The 13183-nt window shown below is 37.7% G+C and overlaps 1 protein-coding gene across 4 annotated transcripts in view; it reads left to right on the top strand.

The window, feature by feature from the left end:
• GPATCH2L (G-patch domain containing 2 like) overlaps window positions 1-13183 on the top strand; it is a 57094-nt gene that overhangs the window by 21969 nt on the left and 21942 nt on the right. For 3 of the 4 annotated variants that reach the window (XM_041758993.1, XM_041758992.1, XM_041758994.1), the window contains 5 exons: window positions 432-608; window positions 2141-2220; window positions 5113-5171; window positions 8337-8391; window positions 10616-10701. In XM_041758993.1, the coding sequence (XP_041614927.1) occupies window positions 432-608; window positions 2141-2220; window positions 5113-5171; window positions 8337-8391; window positions 10616-10701 (457 nt within the window). Of the gene's footprint in view, window positions 1-431; window positions 609-2140; window positions 2221-5112; window positions 5172-8240; window positions 8281-8336; window positions 8392-10615; window positions 10702-13183 lie in introns of all 4 variants that reach the window. The other variant, XM_041758995.1, reaches the window with a different exon arrangement.

Raw genomic sequence — 13183 nt, 5'->3', positions numbered from 1 at the left:
CTTGGTTTCATCATTTACTGACTTGATTTGCCTTCTCTGGGCTTTAGTTGCCTCATTTATAAGTTGGAATTAGTGTAGGGTTTAGAAGAGATAGCATACTTACAGATTTTTAGCATGGACCCTCATAGGTGCTAAGGATTTAGTAAATGGTAACTTTATTAGTTTTTTACTCTCAAAAGAGGTCCAGTGTAAAACAGTATGTGAAATGAGTTGATACTCTAGTCTTCATCAAAATATGAATCAAGAAGAAGGATCAAAACAATTTTTTTGTGTTTTGACTTTATTTGAAAAGTATAATCAAATCTGAGAATCCATCCTCGCATTTGGCTTTCCATGGAGCATGTTAAAATTCCAACTTACGAGCTTTGTGTAGTGGCAGTATCGTAGCCAATGAGATTTATCCAGCTTTTGATATGATCTCTTTATTTTAGGGGATGATGAGCAGAGTGATTGGTTCTATGAGGGAGAGTGTGTCCCAGGATTCACTGTCCCTAATCTTCTGCCTAAGTGGGCTCCTGATCATTGCTCTGAAGTAGAAAGAATGGATTCTGGACTGGATAAACTTTCTGATTCCACATTCCTTTTACCTTCTCGACCAGCTCAAAGAGGTAAGTTCTGAGAAGACCAAAATGCTCCACACTTTTAATGGTTCTCTTTGGGGAGAATCATCCCATGGCAAGCATACTCATGCCTCTGAGCATGAATTAATTATCTGAATTTTGGAGCTAGTCCAGGGATTTTTCTAGAAGATTCAAGGGTGAGTCTCAAAGCTTGAGGTTCTCCATTCGTACCTAAATCAACCCATGGAGACTCTTGGGATATCTATTAGCAGGGCATTCCTTCAGCTTGCTATTGCCATTTGTGCCAGATTTAGGAAGCCTAGCAGCGTGTCACTGCTGCTTACCTGCTGTGAAACCGATGGGCTATGGAGTGCTCAGTGGGAACCTGAAGTATTGGATCTTGGAAGAGAACAGATTTCAGTAAGAACATTCACATACAAGGTATAATGACATTTTTTTTTAATTGGATGATTTTAAAATAATTTCCTTAAATAACTTTTATTTTATTCTATTATTATGGACTTAAACACAAATACTTCCTTTCCCTTTGCTCTTCCTTTACTTAGGATGTAGCAAGGTAGAGTGGAAAGCGCCTAGGACAAGGGGAAGGAACTGTGGTGATAATATTCTCCAGTACTATCTTCTTAGCTCTGGGACTGTGACAGTCACTTTATTTCCTTGGGCCATCAGGGTCATCAGTTTAAATAATAGCGACTTTGAGCAAACTGTTGCAGAGGTTTCTTTTAGCTCTATAAATTTATGATTCTAGGGTGCCCAGTAATCAGTAATCAATTGGTTAGTCAGTTATCAAGTATTTATTGGGCATCTCTTGGTGATCAGAATTATGCCGAGAGCTGTTAACTCCTGTAGCATTTTGTTACAATGAATTTGGATGATTGAGAATCCTTTTCAAAACAGTTGGCTCTTGGTAAAGATTATTGCCTGGCAGGCACATGTTTGCTACGGTAATAACTTTCATGAAACGTTTCAGTGACCATTTCTGAAAGTTCTTTATGGACCTCTTAAAATGCACACAAGTATATGCCTATAATTCCATACCCAGAGACAGTGTCATTGATAACACTTTGGTGTGGATTCTTCCATTTGTGTTTTTTTAATGTGTAGAACACATACAGCAACTAGAAAAAATGGGCTTATACTCTACAGGGTATTTTTACTATTATTTTATGACTTACATGTTTTTGAGATAATAACTAGCATTTAATTTGTAATTAGAAATTGTTGATGGTGCCTTATATTTGTGTGGTGTTTTCAGTTTATAGAGTACCTTTCCTGTGCTACTTCATCGAGTCTTCAGATCAGCTATGTAAGATAGGACTGAGCAAGTGATTATCCCACCTTTGTAGGTGAGGATGCCTAGGTCAGAGGTAAAGACACACCTATGATCATACTGCAAAAGCATGATAATAATAAATCCTTGGCAAATAGACTAGTGATACTAGCTTAAGGGTCAGTCTAGTAAGATCCTGGGGAGGAAGGCCTTTGGTATACTAGAGGCATATCATCACTAAGGAGTCTTCTGCATTCTGTTTCTGAGGACTTTCTTTTTTTTTTTTTAGGGTACCATGCCCGCTTGAATCGTCTGCCTGGAGCTGCAGCTCGATGCCTCAGAAAGGGCCGAAGAAGGCTTGCTGGGAAGGTAACTGCTCTCACTGTCTACTGGGCTCACTGGGAAGACAGTATTTTCCCTTTGGGATTTGTGTACCTTGATAATCAAAGGTGCTGCAGAACTCCCCTGGAGTAAATGAAGCCAACTGAAATATTTTGCAAGTTCATAAGAATGAACCTTATATAGGATATAAATGGAAACACACATAAAAGATGAAGCTTAACTCATACAGAAGTTTCGACAAAGCAAACACTGTTAATGACAGTTTGTCTATAAATCTACAGGCCTGATCTTGTCTCTTCTACTCTTTTGATTAATCTTTTATCATTATTATAGAAGTTAAAATACTCTTGGCTTCTTTATAACTCCTCCTGAATTCATGAATGCTTCTTCTGTCCTAACTTTGATTCTAGAATTTGTTTTAAAAAAAAAACTGGAAAGAAAACCTCAGATTTCACAGCTTCTCCTTGGCCATGAGGGAGGAATTTCTACCACTTATGCAGTTCTGCCTTTGCCCAGGGGCTCTGCTGGACACCCAGTTCATTTAATCCTTCCAACAACCTTGTAGAACAGTTGATGTTTCCACTTAGCAGATGAGGAAAACTTGGGTTCAAAGAAGCTAGGTAAATGGAAGTAGCAGAAGAGAGAATTGAACTCAGTTGTACTTTTATCTTTTCTAATTTAAATTTTAAAAATTATTTTTAGAAAAATATTATTTATTTGAGAGAGAGTGAGCGAGAGCATGAGTGGGGGGAGGGGTAGAAGGAGAGGGATAAGCAGGCTCCCCACTGAGCAGGGAGCCCCAAGCAGGGCTCAGTCTTAGTACCCTGGGATCATGACCTGAGCTGAAGGCAGACATTTAACTGACTGACCCACCCAGGTACTCCTAAAAATTATTTTAATTAACTTTTTACTCTAGCTTTGAGATTGAAGGTAAGTTGAGCCTGGGGCTCATACCTAGTTAGAGAAAATGGTGGTGGGCAAAAGGCAAGGGAGTGAGAGGCATCTCAGAACATTAATTCGTTCACTGCATAAATATTTAGAATACCTACCAAGTGTCAGGCTCTGTGCCAGGCTAGGTACAAGTGATCACAGCCACAGCCTGGCTACCCTCAGGGAGCTACTGTTCTGTAGTTGAAATAGAGAACTGTTTATTTCCAGGTGAACGGAGATATTTTTAATCTTTAAATTCAATTTCAAATCTCTTAATTAGAAAAACATTTGATTATTGGAAGAACGATATCTTCTTCTTTTGGCTCATTGATTTCTCAGACAAGAAAATGCTCCTTTTGCTATTCTGGGAGCTTATTCTTAGTTAATAGGACAGCTAATAGGGTAGGAGTACATGAGGTGGAGGGAGGCAGGAGGTTGGGAGTAGGAAGCAGAGAGATGGTTTTATTTTTTCTGTGTATTAGTTAGGCTTGAAAGATAATGTTTTACCTACTATCTACCTTACTTTGTTTCAGCTCCTATAAAATAAGAGCCTTCCATTTCCAGAGAAGTAAATCAGTTCATCTTGAAGGCTTCCTTTAGCTTGCCTGAAAGGAAACTCTAGGGCCTATTGGATGTGCCTCTAAGAATTTCAAATGAATAGGATAATATTTACTTGTTTAATTCATCTTCATCACCTTAAAGGGATATTTGTCATTTCTAGCAGAGGTCAATGTTCTGCCCCCCTACTTCCCCCTCCCCCACATCTCTGCTCTTTTTCTAAATTGTAATCATAAATAATGAGTTTCATTCACAGCTCTCTGCCAGCGAGCTGCTAATTACGCAAAGTACTGCTTGTAATTTACACAGTAATAAACTGTAAATTTAAACATTACGGCACTTTAAGTTAATAATTTTTCTGCAGTAACAAATAGCTCATTTTTCACTCATCCTTTCCCTTGGCCCCACTACTATGGCTATGTCTGTGACCAGGAGGTATGTGTGTAAGGGATGAAGAATGTGAAGAATACAGTATGTGACGCCTTTTCATTTAGCTCCACTCCCACCCAGAATCTGACCTCGCATCAATTTTTCTAGAGTCAGTTCTGCTAAAATGTGTAACCCTAATATTTTAGGCTAATCCGCACACATAAATGAATACCGATCATAATGTTTGCCCAGTAACAAATGTAACAGGCTTGACATTCACGCCCATGACTTATCCTCTCTCATCTTATCACTTAACTCATATGTGTATAACTCTTATTCATGTACTATCAGCGCACTTCCCCAGGTACAGTCATAGGCATTCATTGTAAATGTACTCAAGTTAAATGAAGGGTGAGTGCCTTGTGCCAGTTTTTAATTTTTTTGGAGGTGATTAGTTTCTGATTTGCTTGTGGTGTTATGGGTAAGATTTCATATTATAGTCTTAAGAACCCTAAATTTAAGGACCAATTTGTACAAACATCTGTTTTACTCTAAGAGATGATGCTTAACAGACAAGATAGGGTAACAGTTTTTTTTAAGTTACAAAATTCCTTTAAGATGTGTACATTTAGTTAGCAGATTTTAGGTGTTACCAGTGAGGACTGGGTAAATTAAATTTCCCATCATGATGGTTTTTGGGGCTGTAATCATATGATCTGAGGGAGTTTGGTGTGCAGCCTGTTAATAATCAGCTGTTGTTGGATTTTTAAAAGTTGTTTTTTCTACTATATACTTTAATAACTCATTGTATTAAAATGCTATATAATATAGTAAACAAGGTTTGTAATGACTTTTTTTGGAACACTGGAGAAAACTCTAGAATAACCTTTTAAAATAGATTCCCGTAAAAAGAAATAAACTTGCTGTTGGGTTTTAAGATTGACATTTGACATGTGCCTTTGAGGTTGGTTGCTGGCACAGTTTTGGGAAAGTGTGAACTTGATGACAGATCATACTTTGTTTCTGTGGTTAGATGACACTCTTGTCTTCTTGCCTTTGCAGGAGACCAGCCTAAGTACTGAGAGGATAGGCCACATCATTAGTGACCCTCGGCAGAAGGAGTAAGTGCTTATATATTTGTGCATTATCCTAGCCCATTCCTTAGAGTAGGAAGCATAGGGAAGTTTTATGAAGGAACGTAGAAATCTGACTTTAGAGCTAATTGAGAAAATCGTAAAGATTTGTACTTCACAACAGTTAACATGGCTAACACCCTAAACTCAGAGATTTTTTTTTCCTTTCTAGACTAGTTTTTATTTCTTTGCTGTTTATATGTACAGGTGATTGCATTTTAAAAGTAGCCTCCAATTAGGATGTTACTACTTATGTATTTATATTGAGGTAAATTTGGCATATAACATTACATAAGTTTCAGTTGTACAACATTGTAATTTTCAGTATTTTTATCCACCTCAAAGTGATCATCACCATAGATATAAGTACCATCCATCAGCTTGAAACGGAGCCCTTTCAACCACCCCTCAACCCCCTTCCACTCTGATAACTACCAATCCATTCCCTATGTGTTTTGTTTTGTTTTATTCTTTCATTTGTTTTTAGATCCCACATATAAATGATATCATACAGTATTTGTCTTCTCTCTCTGATTTATTCATTTAACCTAAACCCTCAGGGTTCATCCATGTTGTCACAAATGGCAAGATTTCCTTCCTTTTTTTATGACTGAGTAGTATTCCATTGTGTGTATGTATATTTATGTATACACTACATGTTTTTTATCCACTGGTGGACACTGTTGTTTCCATATCTTGGCCATTGTAAATAATGCTTCAGTGAACATAGAGGTGTATATATTTTTTCCAGTTAGTGTCTCCATATTTCTTGGATAAATATTCAGACATGGAATAGCTGGATCACATGGTAGATCTATTTCTAATTTTTTGAGGAATCTCCATACTGTTTTCCAGAGTGGCTGCACCAATTTACATTCCCACCAACGATATACAAAGATTCCCTTTTCTTCCCATCCTCACCAACGCTTGTTATTGTTTTGTTGGAAATAGCCATTCTAACAAGCGTGAAGTGATATCTCATTGATATTGAGCATCTTTCAATAGTACCTATAGTGCCTGTAGGCCTGTATGTCTTTGGGGAGATGTTCTTCACAACCTCTGCCCACCCATCTTTTAATTTTTTGCGGGGGGGGGGGGGGTTTGTTGTTGAGTTATATGAATTCTTTATATATTTGGGATGTTAATCCTTTATCTGATATGCAATATCTTCTCCCATTCAGGAGGTTTCCATTTTGTTTTATTGAGGATTTCCTTTGCTCATAGAAGCTTTTTAGTCTGATGTCCCATTTATTTATTTATTTTTGTTTCCCTTGCCTTTGGAGTCATAAAAAAAAAATCAAAAGAGACCCATGTCGGGATCCCTGGGTGGCGCAGTGGTTTGGCGCTTGCCTTTGGCCCAGGGCGCGATCCTGGAGACCCGGGATCGAATCCCACATCAGGCTCCCGGTGCATGGAGCCTGCTTCTCCCTCTGCCTATGTCTCTGCCTCTCTCTCTCTCTCTCTCTCTCTCTGTGACTATCATAAATAAATAAAAATTAAAAAAAAAAAAATTAAAAAAAAAAAAGAGACCCATGTCAAGGAGCTTACTACCTATGTGTTCTTCTAGGAATGTTATACTTTCAAATTCTATATTGAAGTCCTTAATCATTTATTTTGAATTAATTTTTGTGTGTGGTGAAAGATAGTGATCTAGTTTTCTTCTTTTGTATGTGGCTGTCCAGTTTTCCCAAAATTGTTTACTGAAGAGACTGTCTTTTCCCTGTAGTATATTCTTGCCTCCTGTGTTGTAAATTAATAGACTATATATGCATGGATTTATTTCTAGGCTGTCTATTCTGTTCCACTAATCTTCCATTATCTATTTTTATGTCCATACCATAGTATTTTGGTTACTATACCTTTGAAGTATAATTGGAAACTAGGGAGCATGATACCTCAGCTTTGTTCTTCTTTCTTAAGATTGCTGCGGGTATTGGGGTCTTTTGTAGTTCATACAAATTTTTAGAATTATTTGTTCTAGTTCTGTGAGGTATGCTATTGGGATTTGAATCTGTAGGTTGCTTTGGACAGTTTAACAATGTTAATTCTTGTATGGACAGTTTAACAATGTTAGTTCTTCCAGGCTATGAGCATGGAATATCTTTCCATATATCTGTGTCTTCAGTTTCTTTCATCCCTATCTTGTAGTTTTTAGTGTCCAGTTCCTTCACCTCCTCAGTTAAATTTATTCCTGGGTATTTTATTCTTTCTGATGTCATTGTAAATGGGACTGTTTTCTCATTTCTCTGATAGTTAATTATTAGTGTTGAGAAATACAGGTTTCTGTACGTTGATTTTTATCCTGCAGCTTTCCTGATTTCATTTATCAGTTCTAACACTGTTTTGATGGAGTCCTTAGGGTTTTCTATGTATGGTATCATGTCATCTGCAAACTGATAATTTTACATCTTTCTTTACAGAATATTCTGTTTTAAGCTCATTTTTCTGTCTCTTAAATTTTTTTTTTTTGTTCAAAAAGGGTGATTGCCTCTATATTCTCCTATAGGCTTTTCCCATTTTTAGACCTCTATCTAGAGAAATATCTTTTTGTCTTCACTACTGTGGTACATGCAACTGGAAAGCCTGTGTGCAGTGATAGGAAAATTATTCTGCACTTTATTGTGACAGCTTTGTCCCCTAACATGATTGGCTGTTGGATGTCTCCTGTATGCTTCATGGTCCATACTCATTAGCCTGGTCAAATTCGTCATTTACAAAATAGGCAAGATGTGAATATGGTTTGTGTTCTCGTTGAATTTGGGAATCTGTTGTCACCACGCAGCTGAGAGTATGTTGGTGTTACACTGTAATCTTGGTCTGTTTTTAGAGTCCAGTGTTTTATATTTCATTACAAAGCTTTTTCCTTTGAAGAATTATTTTTCACACAAAAAAGTTTGTACGCACTTACCATCCCTCTCCATTTCTCCTCCAGTTCTTCCTTTTCCCCAGTTCTTTCTTGGTCTTCACTTGGTTACCCCAGCATCTTGTTTTCTTCTCCTCCTCTATAATTGCCAACCGCTGCTTTTATTTTCTTTCCTGTTCTCTCCCTGTCTTTAGTTTCTGGTTACCGTCAGCTGGGAAAAGAGAACGAAATCAGGTAAGATCGCTTTTCTTTGTCATCTTTATTTTATCATTTGATTTCCTTTTCTTTAGAAAGAATAAAGCATTGGCTTCTGATTTTCCTCACATTTCTGCTTGTGCACATGAGGTAAGGCTCCTGTTCCCTCTGTTATTCTGATTTTTTTTTTTAGAGGACTGTTGTCTAAGATTATCTGATATTCACTGATAAGAACTGTAGCTGATTCCCCTTTTTAGCTTCCACTGTGTTTTTCGATTTATTACTTGTCATGTATATCTCATAGGGATCCGTTTTTTTATTTTAGTTTTGAACTTTGCAGTAAGAAATCAGAATAAACCTTGTTTGCTTGTGGTTCAGTTCAGCACCAGCATCCTGCGCTGAGAAGTACAGTGGTGAAGCCTGCACCCAGGGAGCAGAAAAAGGGTGGGCTGTTGGGAGTGGACTTATTATTAGTCTCTTAGTCCCTTCCCTCGGGACTCCCTAGCAGAGGGCCCCTGGCAAATCTGGGCCTTTGTAGGGGTCATAATTTAAAAATTACTGACAGCAGCTATCAATATGTTCCTTTAATGTTTGAAGCTTTTGATTTTTGTGGGAATAGAGGTTGCCTTATGTCGATTAGGTATAAAATAAATGAAGACTGGTAGGTAAAAATCTCAGGCTTCCTGTTGCTCAGAGTTTTTGTTTGGTGTTTTGACTACTTAGGACTTATTAAATTGATGTACAATTTAGACTTGGAACTTTCCTCCTGAAGTTACTATTTCAAAATGAATTAGAGCAGTGATAAACCTAACTGGTGTGTATTTAAGAGATAATTGTAGATGGTGTTGGACATATGATTATTACATTAAGTTATAATTTGTTTTAAAAAATATAATCATTATATCAATCTTGTTCCATGGAAATACAGTGAGGACAAGGCTGAGTAAAAGTAATTGGTATGAAGAAAAATAATATGTAAATACAGTGCAGATAAAGAGCAGTGAGCAGATAAAGAAAAAGTCATGAAGGTGGTATGTGAGAGACTGCAGCTTGGGAAACATGAAGCCAGGGTACCAATTGTGTTTGCATCAGAGGATGTAAAGGCAGAAGAGGATCTGTGATGATCACTTAGTCCAGATCTGTTATTTACAAATAAGATTTAAATGATTTGCCGAAAGTCATACTTCTTTGTAAGTTCTTTTGAAATTATCATTCAGAGTTCTTCTGGTCTTAAGATACATTTTGTTCTAATATTTGGGGAGAGGATTATTTATTCTGGGAGAAGTCCAAAGAAAGCTAGAAAACAGAAGGTAAGGTATTTTTATATATTGTATCCAGGTTTGATCCTCACAACCACCTTTTAAGATAAGTCTTACAGAAGAGAAGTTGGAATTATAAACTAAAAACAGTATTTAACTTAGCCCCCACAGTAGTCCTGTAAAATAGGTCAGATAAGCAGTGCTTCCATTATACAGATGAGGACAGTAAAGCTCAAAGAAATTATGTAGTTTTTAATGTATGGCAACTCAAGGATAGACTGGAATTATATGTTAAGTATTTTATTTTTTAAAGATTTATTTATTTATTCATGAGATACACAGAGGCAGAGACATAGGCAGAGGGAGAAGGAGGCTTCTCTCAGGGAGTCTGAGGTGGGACTCAATCCTGGGACCCAGAATCATGACCTGAGCCGAAGGCAGACGCTTAAATGCTGAGCCACCCACACATCCCTAAATGTTAGGTATTTTAATTCTGCTGCTGGCATGTGTTAACCAGTTATTTACTGGAAACATTGATCAGGATAAGAAAATTAAAAGATAATTTCATACTAGTTTTCTTAGGAACAAGGGCTAATAATCAATAGCCTAAGTTCTTGTTATGTCAAATAGAAAGTACTATCTTTTTTTTTTTTTTTAAGATTTTATTTATTCGTGAGAGACACAGAGAGAGGCAGACATAGGCAGAGGGAGAAGCAGGCTCCATGCAGGGAGCCTGACGTGGGACTCGATCCTGGTACTCCAGGATCATGCCCTGAGCCGAAGGCAGATGTGCTCAACTGCTGAGCCACCCAGGCGTCCCTAAAAAGTACTATCTCCTGCCATGCCATTTAAGTAATTGTCATGTTCTAAAAGTTTTTGAAAAATTGTTACTTCCCAAGGAATAGCCTTTTTTTTTTTGAGGTGTGTGGGATCAGTATACTATATTCATGGTTGCAACTTTAGTGAATGATGTCTACTGTATGGTAAAAGGGTTGTGAATGGTCAAAGAGGCAAAAAGTAATCGAACAGCAGGTCACTCTTTAGGATAGGGTGTTTTGTGGGTTTGTTTTTTTTTCATATAAGCTTTTCTAAAATAATCTCATTTATTCCTGCAGTTTAATCCTCTGTCTCCCCTTTATTCCTTGGACGTTCTCACTGATGCTTCTCACCGAAGATGTTCACCAGCACACTGCTCTGCCAGGTAATTGTCTTCTAGGGATGGTTTTCTTTCAGATAATACCATTTCCTTTTTTATAACACTTTTCAAATTATAAAGTGTATTTCTGTATAGCATCCAATTTGATCTTTATAATAACTTTTAGAGGCCAGTAGATGTTTTACGGATATAGAAACTGAGGCAGAATGTTGAAGTAACTTTCCTATGATCACATGGCTAGTATGTGGTTTAAGTCTCAACTATGACCTAAGTCTTCTAACTTGTATTAGAGCATAGATTCTTTTTCGTTTTGTTTTTTAAGTAGCTCCTTGCTGGGTGTGAAACCCAATGCGGAGCTTGAATTTACAACCCTGAGATTAAGACCTGAGCTGAAATCAAGAGTCAGACACCTAACCACCTGAGCCACCCAAGCATCCCTAAGTCTTCTGACTTATATTTTCTATTCTTCTTGCTAAATGGTTCTTGCCATGACCTGCAAAACTCTGTGTAATTTACCTTCTGCCTGCATCTCCAGCCTCCTTTCTTATACTTCTTTCTCCTCACTAGGGGAGAGGTCCAGGGAGAGGTGCCAGGGAGCTCAGCTCCATTTTGTTCATCAAAAATAGCAACCCTTTCCTGCCTCTGAATCTTCACACTTACTCCCTTTGTCTGGACTCCTGTATTAAGCCTCTTCTCATGGTTGGCTACGTCTCATCTCAACTCAGGGAGGACCTCTCAGACCATCTTATCTAAAGGAGCCACCTCCACTGCTCTCTGCTCATCGATTTCTTTCCACTAAAGCTTTATCACAGTCTACAATGAATTTGCTCATTGGGCATCCCCCTCCAACTTTTTTCTCCTGTCTCTCTCACTAGTGTAAAAGCTTCGAAGTATAGGACTTTGTTTTATCTTGTTTCCTGATAATATCCCTAGCATTTAACACAGTGTCTGGCACTTACTAGACATTCGGTATATATTTGTCAGAATGAATCCTTTGCCAGTGTGGCAGAATGAATCCTGTGTCCTTCAATATAAATTATCTGGAGTTAGATGACATGGGAAGTAAACGTGGTTTTAATGGTAGCATCTCCTAGCAGGGTTATTGTGCACAAAAGAGGAGCTAATAGGCTGAACCATAGAACTTTTATTATTTCTAGTAGCACAGAGGATTTTTTTCCAAGATTCTGATATGGATTTTTCTTTTTTTCTTCTTAATTCATTCTTACATGGATATGTTCATAGATTGGTGTGCGGGCACAAGGAATTATCTTTTCACAGATCCAATGAGAACTTCCACTATAATAAATTCATACTACTACTACTGCCAACTGCCAGCCCTTCTATAGAAGAAGTAATATATCAAAGAAGAAAGTCTTTTGAAAGAGAGACCCTCACAAATGTTGTTACTAAGAACATGGAAAATTTTGTGAGATGATCATAAACTACTTCTGTAAGGCCTTGTCGTTAGTAGCATGCTGCTTGTTCATTATTCACTCAGTCCGCACTTATTGACTCCATACCATGTGCCAGGCTGTTTGTTTAGCTACTACCCGTAGGAGTTTCTTTTGAGAAAGTCAGGCATGGAAATCAGTTACAGTGTGGAGTGACAAGTTTGTAAAAATGTGCACCAAAATGATACGAAGCACAAAAGACAGGCTTCTAAGTCAGAGGCTCAGGGAGGTTTTCTTAGAGGAGGTGATCCTCAACTTGTTTTGAAAGACCCAAGATTTCATTGCATAGAAAAGCAGTCCTCCAGCTTTTTTGTCTTAATACCACATGAAATAATGGCTGTGTATACTCTTTGGGAAGATTATATGAATAGCATCATATCCTGTCAGATGCAGAAAGTGAATTCTTTGCCCTCCACCATTTACCTCTGTTACCTAGAGTTGTGCCATGCTGTGCCGAGATCAGTATCCGCACTTTTATCAGGTTTCCTTTTGCTTTTAAAGCCTCATCCTGGCTGGAGTGGGTGTCAGCTTTTTGTTTCTTTATATATCTTATTATCCACATCATTGTCTTCATTCTCCTGCTGACAGTGCTGTGGCCAGACTTGGAAATATAAGGAAGTCTAGGCTCTGTTTCTGATACAGTCAGCTCTAGGGAAATATTGCTTATTGCTTTAGACCATTGCTGCAAACAAGGTGAGGGAATGTAGACAATTCTAGCTCATCCTTGTCCTTCTAGATGTCATTCCCAGGGCAATGGATACACAGAGGGTTGCATTCTTTGGGGTAGGGGAAGACATTTTTTAAACTTACGTATATTATCTGATCCTTAAAAAATGTGGTTTCTTGTTTTGTTTTAAATTGTACATAGAGAAATCCAGTAGCATATATATATATATATATATATATATATATATATTAATGTTTATTACATACATAAAGGGTTTTTGTGGAAATGTTTTACTCATGAGGGAGCACAGTCAGTAGTTTGGCAGCTATGGCTCTGTGGGAAATGGTCAGCAGAAGTGACTGCTAAGCAATTTTTAGAAACCCTGGGTGATGAGACCCTGAGCCCCCAG

This window comes from Vulpes lagopus, chromosome 6 (genome assembly GCF_018345385.1).
Source record: "Vulpes lagopus strain Blue_001 chromosome 6, ASM1834538v1, whole genome shotgun sequence".
Taxonomy (NCBI): Eukaryota; Metazoa; Chordata; class Mammalia; order Carnivora; family Canidae; genus Vulpes; species Vulpes lagopus.
This window is presented reverse-complemented; position numbering and strand designations above follow the sequence as displayed.